The sequence below is a fragment of the Manihot esculenta genome, chromosome 8, assembly GCF_001659605.2.
Source record: "Manihot esculenta cultivar AM560-2 chromosome 8, M.esculenta_v8, whole genome shotgun sequence".
NCBI lineage: Eukaryota > Viridiplantae > Streptophyta > Magnoliopsida > Malpighiales > Euphorbiaceae > Manihot > Manihot esculenta.
In genome coordinates, this window is record NC_035168.2 from 4394831 (window position 1) to 4412407 (window position 17577).

Genomic DNA, 17577 nt, shown 5'->3' on the forward strand with positions numbered 1-17577 from the left:
CCATTTGAAGACAACGTAGGAGTTATAATCGGATGCCCAATAAAACCAAGCTGATGCAGACTGAAGCACACAACCCTTAGTTCAAGAAGGCTTTGAGCCAAGAGGATCCTAGTTGAAAGGCTATCGAACCCAAAACCAATGATAGGAGGCTTTTAGTTTCCTATGAAATACCAAGAAAACATCAGCACACAGAAGGAAAACTAGTCAAACAAGCCAAAAACCACCACCCTTAACTAGCAGATCTACCATGGATTCAATAGACTTGCGCATGCAGGTGGATCAGAGAAGGAAAAGAAAAGGAGAAGCAGCTGGAGCTTTTGACTTGGTCTTGGAGTCAGTGGACAGAGAAGAGCCATTTGCAGACCCTGAAGTGCCTCTGAACATTTCTAAAACAGCAGGAGTGTAGGTGATTTACCCACAAGTAGTTTATATGCGTTCCGTCTCCTTCCCACTCGAGTGCTTGAGATGGAAAGCTTGTCATTTCCAAATGACAGATCCTCATCAAAGATCAATACAAGCAAATTCCTTTCCTTACAGAAGTCCCAACCTTTATAAGATAAAACGGCAGGAGAAGCACTTAACAGTATCATTTGATCATTAGTTCACGTGGAAATAGTGTTTTTTTTTTGGAGAAACAAGGGAGAAAAGAAGAAATGCTGAACTTAGTCCTTTATTATACATACAATATTTTTGAGAATTTCCAACATGTCTTAATCTCGGAACAAAACTATTATTCTCAAGATATTGAAAGGAAAATATCTAAAACTCTTACAGTACATTATTAGTTACACATTGCAACTGTCTGTGTTGCAAGGGCTCTACGCGCAAGGCTTATAACTCAAAAAATGACGAGATTGCTGAATCTCTCAGTGCCTGAAGTGTCTCACATTCGTAAAAAGCAACGAAACCCCGCGCTTGTTGCAGCAGTCTATGGCATCATTGTCCCTGATGCTCCCACCTGGCTCTGCAATCACACCAATCCCAGCTTCACATGCCTCTTCCACTGCATCATTCCAAGCTGTTCAAGAACCAGTGGTCAAAGCATTAGTACAGATATCAGTAATTATTGACTGTTGATTCATCTCTATCTTGAAATGAAGATCATAATCTCATGTATTATCAATTTTCTAACTTTATTGAACTTAAATTGCAATGACTATTGGGAACAATTACCGAATGGGAAGAAAGCATCGCTAGCCAAAGCAGCTCCTTTGACCTCATCTCCTGCTTTCTTCAAGGCTATTCTCAAACTTTCCAGCCGGTTTGGCTGCCCACTTCCCATGCCTAGCATACAGTTATTCTGCCCAAAATGATGATATGGATAAGAAAAAATTGTGGATTATGAGTCCACATTTCATTTTTAAAGGCAGAATTTTCTAAAATCTGAATATCATCAGAACACAAACCTTTGCTATTACAATGGCATTGCTCTTTACATGTTTGACACACAGCCATGCAAACTTTGCATCACAAAATTCATTTTCTTGTGGAGTCTTCTCAGACATAACACTGAATTGGATATCTTGGGGGGTCAAGTCATCTGAATCCTGAGCTAACCATCCACCACCAACTTGTCTCAGTGATAGCTTGCCTTGTTCGTTCTTTTTTGCCTCGAGGATTCTCAAGGTCTTCGATTTTCCCTTGAGAATCTCAAGCCCCTTTTTTGTATACTTAGGAGCAACCACAATCTCATAAAACATCCGAGTTTCACCATCAGTTGGGCTTCTGAACTCCCTGATTTCCTTAGCAAGAGCCTAAATGCATTGCAAAATAAAAGCTGAGACTACATGAAAAGATGGGGAAAAAAAAAGTTCAGTCCCCCATTGGACCAGCTTCTCAGGTTAGCCAATTCGAACATACAAGACATGTTGGAGCCCATTGGGATTGTGGTTCAACCTACCTTTTAGAGAAGATCAAATTTTGATGTTGATGAACAATAGTTCAGAAAAGATGTTTAGCTGATTTGAAGTTCCTATGATTAGAATATATGAAATTTAATTTAAAAGCCCAAGTCTTTAATGGCCTCTAACTAATACTAATTGAGATAATGCCTCTCGTGAAGGAAGCCAAACAAAATGTCCACCAGATCTTTAATTGATGAATGGGATTTCACAAGTAAATTCACTATGTCCAAATCAAAATATGGTAGCTTTAATTTGATCAATGATGAGATAACCACCACCCCACCCCCACCCCCAAAAAAAAAAAAAACAAAACAAAACCAGCTGGAGATATTCATGCATCCAATGTTAGGAGTGAAATCCATAAAAATAGATTACCTCATCAATCTCTATATTAAAGGCTACAATGCCACCAAATGCACTCACTGGATCAGCTTTCACAGCCAGCCTATATGCTTCAAGGATATCATCACGAGAAGCTACCCCACAAGGATTAGTGTGCTTAACAATAACACAAGTAGGGTTCTTAAACTCTGACACACAATTCCAAGCAGCATCAGCATCTAAGTAGTTGTTATATGACATCTCCTGCAACAAAAACTCAAGTCAAATTATTCCCATGAACGTGCCAGAATTTCACTTTGGTATAATGTTGCTTCCGAAAGTAGACATGCTGGACATTTTCAGTGCACGCTCAAGGTTTCATTACCAATTGTGCAATATAACTGCCATAATAATGATAAAAATGAGCACTAGCTATAAAGGTCATGATCAAAATACATCTAGATTGCCTCACCTTCCCATGGTGTTGAATAGCTGTTGCAATACCACCAGCATTAACCTCAGAAATACTCTTGTCCACATAAAATGCAGCCTTTTGGTGAGGATTTTCACCATAACGAAGAGAACTCTTGAGCGATAGAGGCACCGTTAGACTGGGAGGGAATTTATCTTTGAACATATAAAGAACCCAATCAAATTACAATTCTATATACCTATTATCTTGAGTGAAAATCAAATCCACTGCCACAGTCACAGCCTTTTATCTATTTCCACTACATCTTTTCAAAACAAGCTAAAGAGCCAAATTGTCTCTCCTTTTCTCTCCAAAATGAGTTGGTAATTCAAAAGATTATTTTAGTTTTGATAATGTCTTCATTTATTGCAAATAGCTCTCTTATGATTGCTCCATTAATAGTGCTGAGTTAAAATGCATGCTGAAAAACATGAGGATCAAAATTGTACCTCCAACTGTATGTTTCCAAAGCCACTCAGAAACTGCAGAATCATAAGAAGCGACATGTTGAAAAGCTTTCCAGGCAAGTTTTCTACGGAATTGCTGATCATCCTGGTTTCCTTTGAGAAAATCTAGCAGTGCGGCATAGTCTTGAGAGTCAACGACAACCAAGACATCCTTGTGATTCTGTTCAATACACAGATAAAAAAGAATGTTAAACAGGTAAAAATTAAAATTTTCCTTGCGATATCACTCACTTCTGTTGCATTCAATTCTATGATTAAACAGGCAACATTATGGCTTTCTTTGCAAATAGAATGAAGTCTCTATTGAAGTATTTCAGTAGTATGCATGCACTGGTAGCATAGCCATGTCCTCATTTAGAAAGAAAGAGAACATTGCCACCTCATTAAGTCTCCAAAATAACAAAACTGAAAATTGGTTATAATGCATCAGCTAATCTGCAGCAATCGCTCACCATCAGTAAATTTGCCTAGATTTTCCCAAGCCAAACCTAATCTACTGTTATAGCTAGACTGGATTTCCACCACATGCTTAATGGTATATAACAGTCCAGTTTGAATGCTAGATTAATCAAAAACAAAGGATTACTAACATATTTTCTTATCAATTATCATGAAACTGTAAAGCTAGTGACATATATATTGAATTTATTTGAACATTACAGGTGTACATTTTAACTATGAAAAGAAAACAACACATCAATGAAATCAATCTTATTAGTAATGCAGGAGTATTAAATCTGAGAACAACCTTTGCTGCAGCTCTGATCATTGCAGGGCCACCAATGTCAATGTTCTCAATTCCATCATCAAACTCAATTTGGCCAGTTGATGTAACTTTATCATAAAACGGATACAAGTTTACCACTACTACATCGAAGGTACCTGTAGGACAACTGTTTCAGCAGAAAAAAGGCCAACTCCACAAGGAATATACTGTACCAAAAGGCAATAAGTTAAAAGTAAAGTTTACCAGAACTCACCAATTCCATGTTTATTAAGAGCTTCCATGTGATGCTTTTGATCCCTTCTAGCAAGAATACCTCCATGGATGGTGGGATGCAAAGTTTTTACACGACCATCAAGCTATAACAAACAAATTGAAATGACATCAGCTTCCAATAAGACATTTTCATCCCAAGGCAGATTAAATGGAGGGGTTTTAAAAATGGATACTAAAATGAATGTAGCGTAATGCCATTTGCATTATTTTTCAATGAAAAAGTCTCTTGTATTAATCTACTTTTGATAAATTGAAATATGCAATATGATCTTAACAGGATAAAATCTAAAGAATTAATCTGAACCATAACTCTTTTCAGCTGATCCAATCTCCAGCTTAACATACCTAAATCAGATGCATTTAGGCCACCTAGAACAGAAAAGAATACCAAACTTTACCATCCAAATATAAGGAGAAACAAAATGAATTCATAAAATTGAGTCTGTCCATGTCATATCTTGGTATATGTAGAAAATCCATAAGCCATTACTTGCACAATAAACATGCATATGTCAGAACAGCGAGCACAGAGTATGATGACAATAAAACTTCAACTAACGAATAATCATAATCAGATAAAGGACAAATAATACTTCAGTCACCAGTAATTCAACCTCCCAACAGACACTTGTTCTAGAATAACCAGATAAAACGAAAGGCCAAAAAGAAAAAGAAAGAAAGAACTAAGAACCAGTTTACCATTTCAGGAAAACAAGTAAGTTGCTCCACTTTAGTTACAGATACCCCAACACTTTCTAAAGCCGATGCTGTTCCTCCTGTAGAAACAATTGTGTACCTCCAATTCACAAAAGAGATCACCATAAGACATTAAATTCCACAACGCTTAAACATGTAAATTTAAAATAAAATGTGAAGAATAGAAGAAAAAGCATGGAGAAATAGGAAGAGCCAGTAATCCAGTTTCAAACATCATCCAACAAGAAATGGATTTCCGAGCTTTCCATCTTTCTTTCATATTTTCCCCAAAGAATCAAAGAAATTGGTAGCAATTATAAATGCAATCTAATTTAAATTTTCAAATTTTAAAAGGATAAAACAACAAATGAAAATTGCAGGTAACTTACCCTAAATTTTGTAGCCCATTACCAAGAAAAGCCAGGTCCTTTTTGTCAGACAAAGATATAAGAGCTTGCTTATTGCCTGAATCCAAGTTGAACTCAAACATAAATAATAGCCATTGTTTTTTTACAAAAACAGAAAGAATATAAAACTAATAAAGCCAAGAGACAGCTCACACAGATAATAATATTGATGAACCTCAAGTCCTAAAATCTTAAGAACAGCATTCAGACATACCAGAAGCAGAGGTTTGAGGCTCATTATTTGGCACTGAAAGGGTATGAGACTCAGCCATGGCTTTAATAGCACTACAACTTGATCGTGATGAGTTCCCGTTAACTTGAACACACACGATTGAAGTCTGAAAAAGAAAAGCCATCAAAATTAATAAAATTGCACCCAAAGAAAAAATGCACACACGACAAGAAAAGGTAATGGAAGAGAAGAAGAGTGAAAAAGAAAAAGGTTATAGCGAAATTTGGGTTTTCTTGAGATTGTATTTACCAATTGAGAGCACAAAGCGATGGCGTTGGATCTTTGATGAAGTAGGGCAGAGGGAATGCGAGAGGACAGAGTGTTGGCAGTAGCGGACGAGCTAGCAGCAGAGGTGGTAATCAAGCCAAACATGCTTCTCCTTCAAAATTTTTTAAGTTTCATTATTCAATGCAAGGAAAAGCAACTAGCAAACAAAGCAGCTACCTTCAGCAATGAAAACGTAAATACCCACCAAGCAACTGAGTGAGAACCCAAAAGAATGAAGACTAATGACACTGTACTGCACGATTATTTTTAAGTACAGATACAGATGATGTGATCAAATTAATTTTCAATCTGACAAAATTAAATTAATTAAAAATTGGCTAAATCAGACAACAATCAATAAATGGTCATAATAAAACAACACATAGTATCAGTATGGATATAAAAACACAATTTGTTTTCTCAAAAGATATTGAATACAGATAGAACGTAATCATGTGATTCTATTGTTAAAAAAATATAACGCCAAAATAAATAATTTTTTTCTTGAAAATAGTGAGTACAAACACGAATTCATTTGATCATATTAATTTCAAGGTTAGCCAAAAAAAAGTTGGTTTTTCATAAAATTTATTTGCAATAATTACTATTAAATATACAGAGATGTCAACAGATAGGGTATCCATGAATTTGAAGCTACCTAAAGCAAAACCAAAACCCAAAGCCATATAATATATGCACTATCCAAACCTGTCTGAAACACAATTAAAATTTAGGTTTTGCTACTCTTACCCATCAAAAATCTGATTCAATACAAAGCAGAAACTGATCAGGTTGCTGAATCCAAATCCAAATTGAAAAATAAAACAATTTCAAAGCAATAGCAAAGAAAAATTTCAATATTATAACAAAAACTAAGCAAATCACACGAAAGTCAACAAAGTTAACATAAGTATACACATATTAGATTGATTCATTTAACAAATAAATAAACATCCACCTGCAAATTACAATATAAAAAAACTGAAATTTTACTAAATTTTTGCAAGTTCATATTTTAAACATGGCATGTGTCAGCTGTACAAAAGGCTAATATAAGAGTGACTAATTAGAATACCTAAAAGAGTAAAAGAATAAGAAGAAGAAGTTACCCAATATCTCAAAAAATAAATGTAAAACTTTAGATCCTAAAGAATTGATGTAATTAAGTTGCATTCAAAAGCTCCAACAAAAGATAGCTGAGACGTTTGAATGTGTTTAGTTTTCTCTTCTTCTTTTTTTGTCGAAGAATGTGTTTAGTTGGCTCACACTGAATATCATATCGCACCTATGTTCCTTATAATTCATTGCACCAACATTATCCGACCTACATTTTCAAATTTTCGGCTTAATCGTTCTAAACATATATTCTTGTTTTTACAGATTTACAGGAACTTCTTTCACCTGATACTTTGCTATAAAATTTCAAGTGTTTAAACTTTGAGTTAATGAACAAAGTTCTCTTATTTTGCAAGACCAAGGGTTAATTAGTTGATGACAAATATTAGTTGCCCAGTACGTCTAAGCATGAGATAATTCTAAGAGAAAAACATGAGCAAAGTGAAGACACAAATTTAATTCAGTGGGTTCAAGCAGAGTGAATTGCAAGAGAAATATATGAGCAGAAAGAGAACACATGAGAAGAACATACACATATTTCAAAATTAACCACATATGAAACTACCAAAAAAATTTCTCAGTAAGCAACCATCAAAACCCGCAAAATTTAGAAAAGAACCCACAAACATGCAGAGCCAAACATGAGCTGAAAAGCTCAAAATAAAATGTTTCCAATACGAAAATGATGAATTTTACTCATAATAAGCCCACAATTTCTCTTATTATTTGCTCATGGGTTCTCTGAGAATCAAACCTGCAATTCTGAGATAGTGCTAGAGGACAGAGCAGCCGAGCAGAAGCTGCGCATGCAAGTACGGCGGCGAGAATAACGAGTTACTGGCTTGGGGGAGGTGAGACGGCGAAGATTCGGTCAAGGACACGAGACCGAGTGACTCAAAGAGTGAAAATGACGATGGCCTATGAAACACAGATACTTCGGATGCCAGCTGCGGCCGGGAATGAGAATGTGATTTTAGCTTTAGGTCTGCATTTCGTACCGAAACGACGTAGTTTGCTGAAAAGGTATTCTGAATATATATAATTTGCAAAAAAAAAGGTATTAATTTGACATTTATTTAGTTAATATTAATAAAAATATTTGAAATTTTGAAAATCAAGTTAATAACATATGCAATGACGCATTTAGTCAAATTTTAAGAGGTTTTAAATTTTATCATCCTAATCCCATTCCTTTATCACAAAAGAAAATTATAATAAACAATGGAATAGTAAATATTAAAATTTAGTGTACTTTATATAGTCTAGCAATGCTGCAAAATCATATGAAAATTCTCAAAAAAATATGAAAATTCTAATTAAAAATCTTGTAGTTTTAAGGTTAGTATATATTTAATTATATTATTAATTTATCACAATTTTAAATTATATTATATTTTATTTTAAAAATGTATAATATTTTTTTAAAACATTATGATGGTGGCTCTATGGACTAAGCAAATTATGCATCATAAAGCGCTGAAAACAGTTACATGCACTCGCAAATGTCTCCTCTGTCCTCTTAGATCCTTCTTGCTGATGCTCCGAAACTATTATTATTTCTTTTATAATCGGTGATTAACTCATAAAACTTTATTCAGAAAACGCGAATAAAATATTAAAGAGCCTCATTATTTTTTTTTTATCAATTCTGTATCAGTATTGAGTTTTTTTCATGATTTTTTTCTCTAATGTTATTTTTTAGAGTATTTTTTGTGCTTCTTTACAATTTTGATCTTAGATCTATTTGTACTTCTTCACGATTTGATTTTAGACCTATTGTTTCATAGACATCGGGCCACCCTAAATTTCTCTTTAACGTTCGTTTTGAGACTATCAAAAATCTATTCGACGGTAGCGACAATGGCAACGGCTCGAGAGAAAGCTACTTTTATATTAATTTGATATATATATATATATATACTCGTAAAATATCACATAATTTTTTTTATATTCTTTTCGAAAAACATATATACCCTCATAAAAGAAATTACTTAAAGAAATCAAAGCTAAATGATCTAATTTCTTAAGAAACCAAAGCTAAAGGATGGCTTTTCAATCCTTCGTTGTTTCATGCAATTTTTTTAAACATTGATAAATGAAAAACATCTCATTAATTAAATAAAAATAAAAATATTTTTTCGTTTTAGCTATTCTCATATGTAACACATTGAAAGAAAGTATATTCTATTTTTAAATTTCGAATATCATTTTTATGTGAATTTAGAGTAATACCAAATACATAATAAATATATTTTTAAATAATAATAGTTTCCATTTTACAATACCAAATAAGTCCACAACTTTTTTTCAAAATAGTAATTTTTTAAATTACAAAAACAGAATAAAATTATAAGGAAATGGGTATTTACATCATTAAATTTTCAACATATCATTAAAGCCTTTGTGATTTCTTGTCACTAGTTTGCAATTTACTCCTAATAATACAAACTCTTTCAACTTTAAATTGTACTAGAAAAATCCCTATACTTAACAATAAATTAAGATCGGATACATTATTTTTTGAAAAAGAAAAACTAATATGTGGATTTTATAATTTATAATATTTAATTAGAGTTTGCATGTAACTAAAATAAAATAAATTAATCTACATTATTAAGTTTTCCTTAAATTGTAGTATATCCATGAAATTAAGATAAACAAAAAGGAAAAGTAATACAAGCAAAAGATTTATATTACTAATTTTTCTTTATGAGAAATAATAATATTTATATAATTTTCAATAAGATAAACTACATAAATATTTGGAGATCTACTTCTTGTGATGGTAGTTCCAGCTCTGCTTTGTCTCTATTCTATGTAAGCCTGCTTCTTGTTTTCTTGGGTGACTTGGTTCTGGGTGTTATGGATGTAAAGTGCAGCTTTTAGGTTGCCCGTCGGTGTTTCTGTACTGTGTTTTGCAGCGGCATCGAGAAGGAGGTGCTTGGTTCCAGGTTGCGGTTCAGGTCGTGCCTCTCTGCTAAGGTTTGGTGAGCTTATGGGCTTTTGTTTTATAGGCTTGAATTGCTCTTTTCTGTTTGTACTCTTAAGCTTCCTGTAATCTCTGGGCTTTAAGCCTTATCAATGAAATCTCTTTTTTCTCTATGCAAAAAATAAAAATAAAAAAAGCAATAATCCTTCAAAAAGAATTTGCACAAACGTAAAATATATCAACTGCGAGAAGCCATCTCTCCCTTGCCTCAAATGGCGGATGAAGGCAAAGAAACTCTTATCGAAGGAATAGTGAAACCCAAGGCAAGCAAACGACAAAACAAAATACTATCTTGAGGCAGAGATTAAGAACCAAACGAAAGACGCCCACCCTTAGCTTGCCAACCTGTAGAACATTGACTAAGCTTCCAAACTGAAATAACCAATATTAGCAACACAAGCAGAAACTGATTGAAACATCGTGTATAAATTTTACAAACTTGTGTATACAAAGTCCAGCATTTTAAACCAAAAAATTCAGTAGCTTCCTCCTGAGGATTATCACCATTAAGCACATAATACAGTTGAAAGAGATCAGACTATATTAGATTTGGACGAGACGTAGAAGGCTAGTAAGGGAAAAACAGTGAGATGTTTTCCTGAGAGTAGAAGAAAAAGAATGAATGCAGAAGCTTGCAAAGTTCTTCAGATAATGGACCTTGAATTAGCATCAAATACCATGGAGAATGTTAAAATTTGATGGTCCGACAGTGTCGATAAACCCCCGTATTGATACCTCTGGTACGACAGATACACTTTTACTCAGTAGTTCATGGTCTATAAAGATGACAACCACTGTTATATCGTCATGAAAAAACCGCCTGCTTCCCTTGTCAATTCTTTTAAGATCATCATATCTCATCTCTCTCTTCCTGGCTGCCTCTTTTAAAGCTGTTTTAACGAGTCTTCTTGCAATTCCCTAACATTTTAAGAATATCAAAAAGAAATGCAAAAAATAAGTGCCTCGAAGATCAAGAGCGCATGCAGACAAGCAAAATGAGAACAATATACATAAAGCAATACATACAGCCCGTGGATAATTATGCACAATCTCGACAGCCTCTTGGTTTGTCATGTGTTCCCAAAGCCCATCAGATGCAAATATGAGAAATTTATCACTGGGTCGTAGATCTCTTGAGCATATGGATGGCTCTGACGTTAGCACAGGTCGGCGAATCGGCTCAGGAAGGTGAAATCGTGGAAATGAAGGATCAAGAGAAAACTCTGGCCTTTTCAAATATGCATCACCTATAGATCTGGATACCTAATGACAACATAGCAAGACAAAACATAGCAAAGGGGGAAATTGTATTTGATCAATAACTAACAAATTCATAATGCGCACATGTTATACAGGAAATGAAGGGGAAATATGAGAGTTCAACTGGAGAGGGAAACCCTCCTAACTGTTACATGAATATGTTTGAAAATCACAAATACCACACACAGCTTGTACAATCAGTTTGCCATGAGAAAGACATGCACATTTTAATGTAATGTGAAAATGTTGCATCCAATCCAATTTCTAGCTGTTAAATTTGGGCCAGGCCTAACTCACCCTAAAAACTAGCTCGAGGAGGAGGATTGCCTATGGCCCATATAAGGGGCACATTACCCATTTCCACAACCGATGTGGGATTCAATACGCCCCCTCACGCCCAAAATTCCTACTGGTGCGTGGCATATGTATGGGGCGCCCAACATCGGATGGGGAGGCTCTGCATGATAAATTTGGGTCAGGCCTAACTCACCCCAAAATCTAGCTCAAGGAGGAGGATTGCCTATGGCCCTTATAAGGGGCACATTACCCCTTTCCACAACCGATGTGGGATTCAACACTAGCAAAAGAGGATGAAGGAAAAAAAAAAAATCTGACTTCAAACCATACAGGGAGTTGCTCTTTTTACTGCCCAACTCCCAAACAAGAATTCCAGTTGAAGGGCAGAGTGCATCCTTCTGTTATCCAAATCCTTCCACCTAGCAAAACCTCTAATCATAAACATCTAACTAATGTCATCTCATAATCAACACTGTCATTATTAGTATTTTTATCACTGTTTAAGGTGTTCCTATACTCCGATGATGATATTTTTGTAAAATGTTAAAGTAGCTAAGATAATTTTGTCCAGAGAGTTCTAATAATGCTGTATGTGTGCATCCAAATGTTACATAATTCTGGACTAATTCTTTCATTTAATAAGAAGTTGCTGTCTGAAAACTTCAGATACAAGGCTTTACAGGAAATGTGACAAAATGGAAGTTTGAAAAGGACGAAGGCAAAGAGAGGAGAGAAAATATTAGCACAAAGGGAGGGAAATGTATTCCCAAGTTCCTTAAAGTTCTATCTTCAATTACTAAATTATTCAACCTACAATGTAAAAATGTCAAATTTATCCATCAGACAAAGATGGTACCCAATACACCTAAATGTCCATCATGCATCCGCTATCCATCTCAATGATACAATTGTGGAAAATGAGAAAACAATTTATCAAAGTATTGGATTACATAGTGAATTTGTTATTAACAAATAGCAACTGATTACTTATGCAAGCCAAGGTGATAATAAGCCCAATGCTGCATTTCTAGCACAAATTATTGCTATCTGTAAAAATTAGAATGGTCTTGGCAAGAAAATTGGAAAGATCACAAACTCAAAATTCACGTCTGCGCTTTAATGATGTGAATTGCATTCACCCTTATAAAAGTTAGGAACAAAAAGAAAAACTGCAGACAGACAACATGCATTGGAACTTCTAAACAGGGACAGCAGCAGGCAACTCTGGAAGAGAAGGAAACCTGAATAATGCCTTTGATACGCCAAACACCATGCTTCATAACTACAATATGTGAATCCTCTGGATGCAAGGATTTGAGCTCTTGTCTAACCTCTTCCAAACACGCGTTATGATCCTTAGTCAACTGCTCAGCAATTATCTTATTAGATCTACCTAAACAACCAATTACAGCTCGAGAATCACCCAGATTTGCAACAAATAATGTCCCTCTCCATATAACTCCAACCAAACAACAAGATCCAATTGCTGCAATCAATGGTTTTAGTCCACAAGTCCTACGTACTAGAGTAAGAAATCCATCCTCAGTTGCAGAAAAGGCACTTCTAATGATTTCTTCAGAGATGGCTCCTCTTTCTCTAGCAAGCCCTGCAATAGAAAATAACGCACAAAGACATTGATCAAAAAGCTTTTTGGGATTGCTAAAACTGTAGTTTTCTTCTCATTTTAGTGATATTTGACCCAAAAAAGATTTCCTTCATAATCTGAATACAATCAACACAAAACCAATTCATCCTCTTATAAACTCAGAGACTCCTGTTTCTAATTCAACAAGAACCCAATAAACTACTACAGATGAAACAAACGGAAAGCACAAAAATTCTCTCACATCAGCACCAAAATCTAAAATTTAATAAACCCACAAGCTAATCTGATCAAAGAAAGGGAAACAAACTCACTTGTGAGATTTTTGAACAGATGGTCACAAATGAACCGAGAGGCATCAGGCCCACCATGCCCATCATAGACGCCAACAAAGGTGGCATCACGGCCAGTTTCCACTTGGCTATGATCTTCAATGATCTCATTGGCTTGAACAACAGCGAAAGAGAATTCCCCATAAGAGTGTTTCTCGAGGTCTTTGGACCACAGAAGCGAGTCACCGAAGGAGGAATCATCATCATCATCATCATTATTAACACTATCATCCTTGCTCATACGGGCATATCGACTGACCGGTCTCCAACACGCCATTGCTATCCTTGCCAGCCACGAGAACATCCCTCATTTCCTTTTAAACCAAAACCCACTTTACAGCAATCAAGAAACAAAAAAAAAAAGAACCAACAAGATTTTGACTTTGATATGGTGAAGATTGAGAGATTGGGAACTTAATCCAGTAAGAAATAAAGGGTAGTGAGATACCGATGGATCAAAGCAAGTAGAAGGGAAAAGAATAAGAAATTGAGAGAAACAAAAAAAACCTAGAAAGAGAGGAATCAAATCAAAAGCAAAGAAGAAATTAGAGAGACATTGTGATTGAAGAACAATATATGAGAAGACATTGATGGATCATTGTGCAGAGAGTAAAAAACTTAAATTTTGAGCTCTTGAGAGAAGAGAACTTGTAAAGAAAGTGGGAGAGAGAGAGGCAACATTTGGGTTCTGAGAAGCAGAGAAAGAGAGAGAGAGAGTTGCAGAGGCAGAGATGTAGGAGAGTAGGAAAGGAAAGTTGACAATGGCTGAGACTAATAAAAAAGAAATTTCTTTAGCTTTTCCCCTTGTTTTTTCTCCTCTTCTTCTTCTTCCTTGCTTCCTTAGATCCTTTTTCTATATATTTTTTATTTTTAATGGACACCTGTTGGTGATGTAAAAATAATTAAAAATAGAAATAAAACCTTTTTAAGAGGAATAAGAAATTAGTAAATATTTTTTTATATGATGATGCATAAAGGCTGAGTGCAGTCGATGGGTAATTAAAAATAAATAAATTTAGTTAAACAATAATAATTTATTACATGATTTTAAAATTATAATTTATAAAAAAGTTACCATTTGATTATGTGTATTAGAAAAATTTTTAATTTCAAAAAATATATTAAAATAATCATGAAATTAATAGTTTATTTAAAATATTTTTAATATAAAAATTAAATAATAAATATTTTTATAAAATTAATTAATGATTGTAAAAATTAATAATAAAATATTTAATATTTAAAATTAATTGATAAAATTTTTATAATTTTAAAAATATTTTAATTTTTAATTAATAAATTTTTCTATATTACTTAAATAAAATAATAAATTTTTGAAAAAAAAACTTGAAGAAAAATAAGAATTGATGATTTATTTACTTATAAAATTATTCAATTTAAGTACTCACAGATTCACTCTAATGATAAATGTATTTGAGTAAATATGAGAGATCTCATGTTCTACTCCCTAATTTTCAATCATTTTAAATTAAAAAAAAAATAAATTAATTATTTTATTTTATTTTAATTTAATTTTTATAAATATTAAAATTTAATTTAATTTAATTTAATTTGAAATTAAATCATCCGATTGGTAACTCTTTAGCCTATGCCATGTTATGTCTCTTTTTTTTAACTTTTAAGCTAAAAAAATTTGATAAAGTATTGAATTTGAGTCGTTTTCGGTACTTATTGTGAAAAATCTAACTTTTTAATGAAAAATAAAAAGTAGTACTTCAAAAGAAATGCATCAATTCGGGTATTGTACTTCTTTCGTATAAAAAAATTAAATTAAAATTGAATTGCATATTAAAATATTAGATTAGATTTGTTTTCAAATAGATTTAAAGTTGAATGGGTAGACGGAAGTAGTTAAAGAAAATGTGAAAAGAGAAAAAAGAAGAAACACAAGAGACATGTGAAAACAAGTGTGAACAGAGAGTGATGGGTTAGATTGATAAAAGGAAATTTATTATTTAATTTTTATATTAAGAGAAATTTTATTAATTAGTTTTTTAATTTTTAAAAATATATTAAAATATTATTAATATTAAAAAAATAATATATTAATAGTTATTTATTATTTAATTTTTATAATTTAAAAAAATTCATTTATTAAAATCTACTAATTAGTTTTTATATTTTAAAAATAATTTTAAATTTTTTATAATATAATTAAAATTAACAAAAAATTAATTAATAAAAATTTTAATATATTTTTTAAAATTAATAAAAATATCTCTCTAATATAAGAATTAAATAATAAATTTTCAATTTATAAATCACCCTCCAATCTAACGTTAAGCTATAATGCTACTACCAACCCAATAGTACAGTTAGTTGCCATTAAGATTTGCTGTTGCCTGTTCCCTCCACCACTCACCTCTCCTCCCCTCCTCAACAGTGGAGTGAATATGAGTCCAATCAAATAAATTTTAATTTATCAAATAAATTATTTTTTAATTTGTAAATCATGTCAATTTTTATTTAAAATATTTAGTGTAATTTCTGTATTTTAATTTTATAAACAATTAGAGTGGAAGACTATGCTATTAATTTTTTTAAAAAAATTCAATAAATATATACATTAATTCTAATATAACTGAAAGAAAAAAAGTTTGATTGTTTTACATACTAATACATAATTAGTGGAAATTAAATAAAGAAATTTTCAATTTATCTTAATTAAAATTAAATAATTAAATAATTAAAATTTGAAATTAAGACATCATATATATTTAGTAATGCGGTTTAAATAGAATTATATTGTGACTTATTAATTTATAAAAAAATAAAGTAATTAGTGTTTATATAGTTATTTTAATGTTAAATTAATAAATTAAAAAAATGATAAAATATAATGAAATATTTTAAACTAAAAAATACGTATGTGAGAATAATATATTTTAATGACGGTGTTTAGAGTTAATTGTGACTTGAAAATCTAACTAAAAATTTTAATATAATAGAAATTTATTAAATTGTATTTTTTAATGGTAACTTTTTATATAGTTTCATCGTATAATTGCTAGAGTGAATTTTTTATAGAAAACTTAAAATTTTTTTTATTGGTGAAACCGAGTATCATCTGATATGATATTACCACTTAATCTCGAATATCGATTCATAATTTATTTTAAAATTATTATGTTATATTATTAACATTTAAAAATAAAAAAAAAATAAAACAAGCCTCATTTTGTTTTAAAAAAATTTTCTATTTTGAAAAAAAAAAACATTTTTAAACTTAAAAAATCTTATGTGATGCATAGTATGTATAGCATATTTTATTTTAAAATATAATTTATGTATTTTAATGAACTATAAATTTTAAGTATTTTTTTTTTAAATGGATAAATTTTAAGTACTTATTAATAAAAGAATACTTTATATAAGTTATATAATTCATAAATATTAATAAATCATTAGAATATATATGGCCTATTACAATACAAATAATATTAATAAAAATCTTGGATTACTATACTGTGATTCTATTATATAATTAAATAGATAATAAATAATTTTAATTGAAATATTTTGTTCTAATTTAACTTGAAAAAAGGTTTAATCTTTATCATTATAGTCTTTATTTGATATAGAAGGAGATGAAAAATACTGCAGGATTAAATTTTTAAAATTATATGGTGGTTTGTCATATGTAAATGTTATTTTTTTTATATTATTTTCATTTTAATTTTTATGAAAATAAAAAAATAATGGTATAAAAAGTAAGTAAACGTGATAAATAACTATTTAGACTCCGTCAGGAATTTCAATCAATATCGTTTGGTTAAGATGAAATAAGAGAAAAGATAAGATGAAAGATTAAAAATCTTATTGAAATCTCTCAAAGATTAAAAAAGTGTCTTTCTAATAATCAATCGATACTATTTATAATAGCAATAAAATCCTAATATGTAAAATTACGAAAATATTTAAAATATATAAAAAAATAATTAACTGTAAAATTGATTCTGAAACGATGGATTTCCATGTCAAACTTTGTGACAGGCCTACGGCTCTTGTCACACTTTTGAAAATCGTGCGTTTCGAAATTCCTTTTCTAAAAAGCGATCGTGGGTCTCTATCGGATGTCAACAATAAAAATTAGGTTCGGTCCAAATCTGCCGTAAAATCCAAACCTAACTGCTCCATATACAAAAAAAATTAAAAACTACGATAGATATATATATATATATATATATATATAT

At 31.8% G+C, this 17577-nt stretch overlaps 2 protein-coding genes across 4 annotated transcripts; both read right to left on the reverse strand.

Annotated features, from left to right (window-relative positions):
• Positions 1–654: 654 nt before the first annotated feature.
• On the reverse strand, positions 655–7848 carry LOC110620178 (bifunctional purine biosynthesis protein PurH). 2 transcript variants are annotated; one of them, XM_021763802.2, is made up of 13 exons: positions 7637–7848; positions 5749–5872; positions 5482–5605; positions 5250–5325; positions 4864–4960; positions 4145–4247; positions 3913–4046; positions 3147–3324; positions 2698–2852; positions 2280–2489; positions 1407–1754; positions 1174–1300; positions 655–1018 (listed from the first exon to the last, which is right to left on the reverse strand). In XM_021763802.2, exons 2-13 carry the CDS (start codon positions 5869–5871, stop codon positions 867–869), a joined length of 1827 nt encoding a protein of 608 aa, XP_021619494.1. In that variant the 5' UTR covers position 5872; positions 7637–7848; the 3' UTR covers positions 655–866. The 2 variants fall into 2 exon arrangements, with proteins under 2 accessions (XP_021619494.1, XP_021619495.1); XM_021763803.2 differs by having other exon boundaries at positions 5749–5878.
• A 2430-nt stretch (positions 7849–10278) lies between these two features.
• On the reverse strand, positions 10279–14185 carry LOC110620179 (probable protein phosphatase 2C 68). 2 transcript variants are annotated; one of them, XM_021763804.2, is made up of 4 exons: positions 13346–14185; positions 12598–13034; positions 10898–11134; positions 10279–10789 (listed from the first exon to the last, which is right to left on the reverse strand). In XM_021763804.2, the coding sequence occupies exons 1-4, from the start codon at positions 13665–13667 to the stop codon at positions 10541–10543; spliced, it is 1245 nt and encodes a 414-aa protein (XP_021619496.1). In that variant the 5' UTR covers positions 13668–14185; the 3' UTR covers positions 10279–10540. The 2 variants fall into 2 exon arrangements, with proteins under 2 accessions (XP_021619496.1, XP_021619497.1); XM_021763805.2 differs by having other exon boundaries at positions 12670–13034; positions 13346–14183.
• Between the last annotated feature and the right edge of the window lie 3392 nt (positions 14186–17577).

Excerpts from the sequence above, each read along its gene's own strand:
- LOC110620178 (XM_021763802.2), bottom strand. The coding sequence starts at position 5,871 with ATGTTTGGCTTGATTACCACCTCTGCTGCTAGCTCGTCCGCTACTGCC. Across the intron at positions 4,961-5,249 it reads AATGGGCTACAAAATTTAGG|GTACACAATTGTTTCTACAG; the intron begins GTAAGTTACCTG and ends TGTGAATTGGAG. Across the intron at positions 1,019-1,173 it reads CGATGCTTTCTTCCCATTCG|CTTGGAATGATGCAGTGGAA; the intron begins GTAATTGTTCCC and ends GTTCTTGAACAG.
- LOC110620179 (XM_021763804.2), bottom strand. The coding sequence starts at position 13,667 with ATGTTCTCGTGGCTGGCAAGGATAGCAATGGCGTGTTGGAGACCGGTC. Across the intron at positions 11,135-12,597 it reads TGCATGTTGTCTGTCTGCAG|GTATCCAGATCTATAGGTGA; the intron begins TTTTTCTTTTTG and ends TGTTGTCATTAG. Across the intron at positions 10,790-10,897 it reads TGCATAATTATCCACGGGCT|GGAATTGCAAGAAGACTCGT; the intron begins GTATGTATTGCT and ends TTAAAATGTTAG.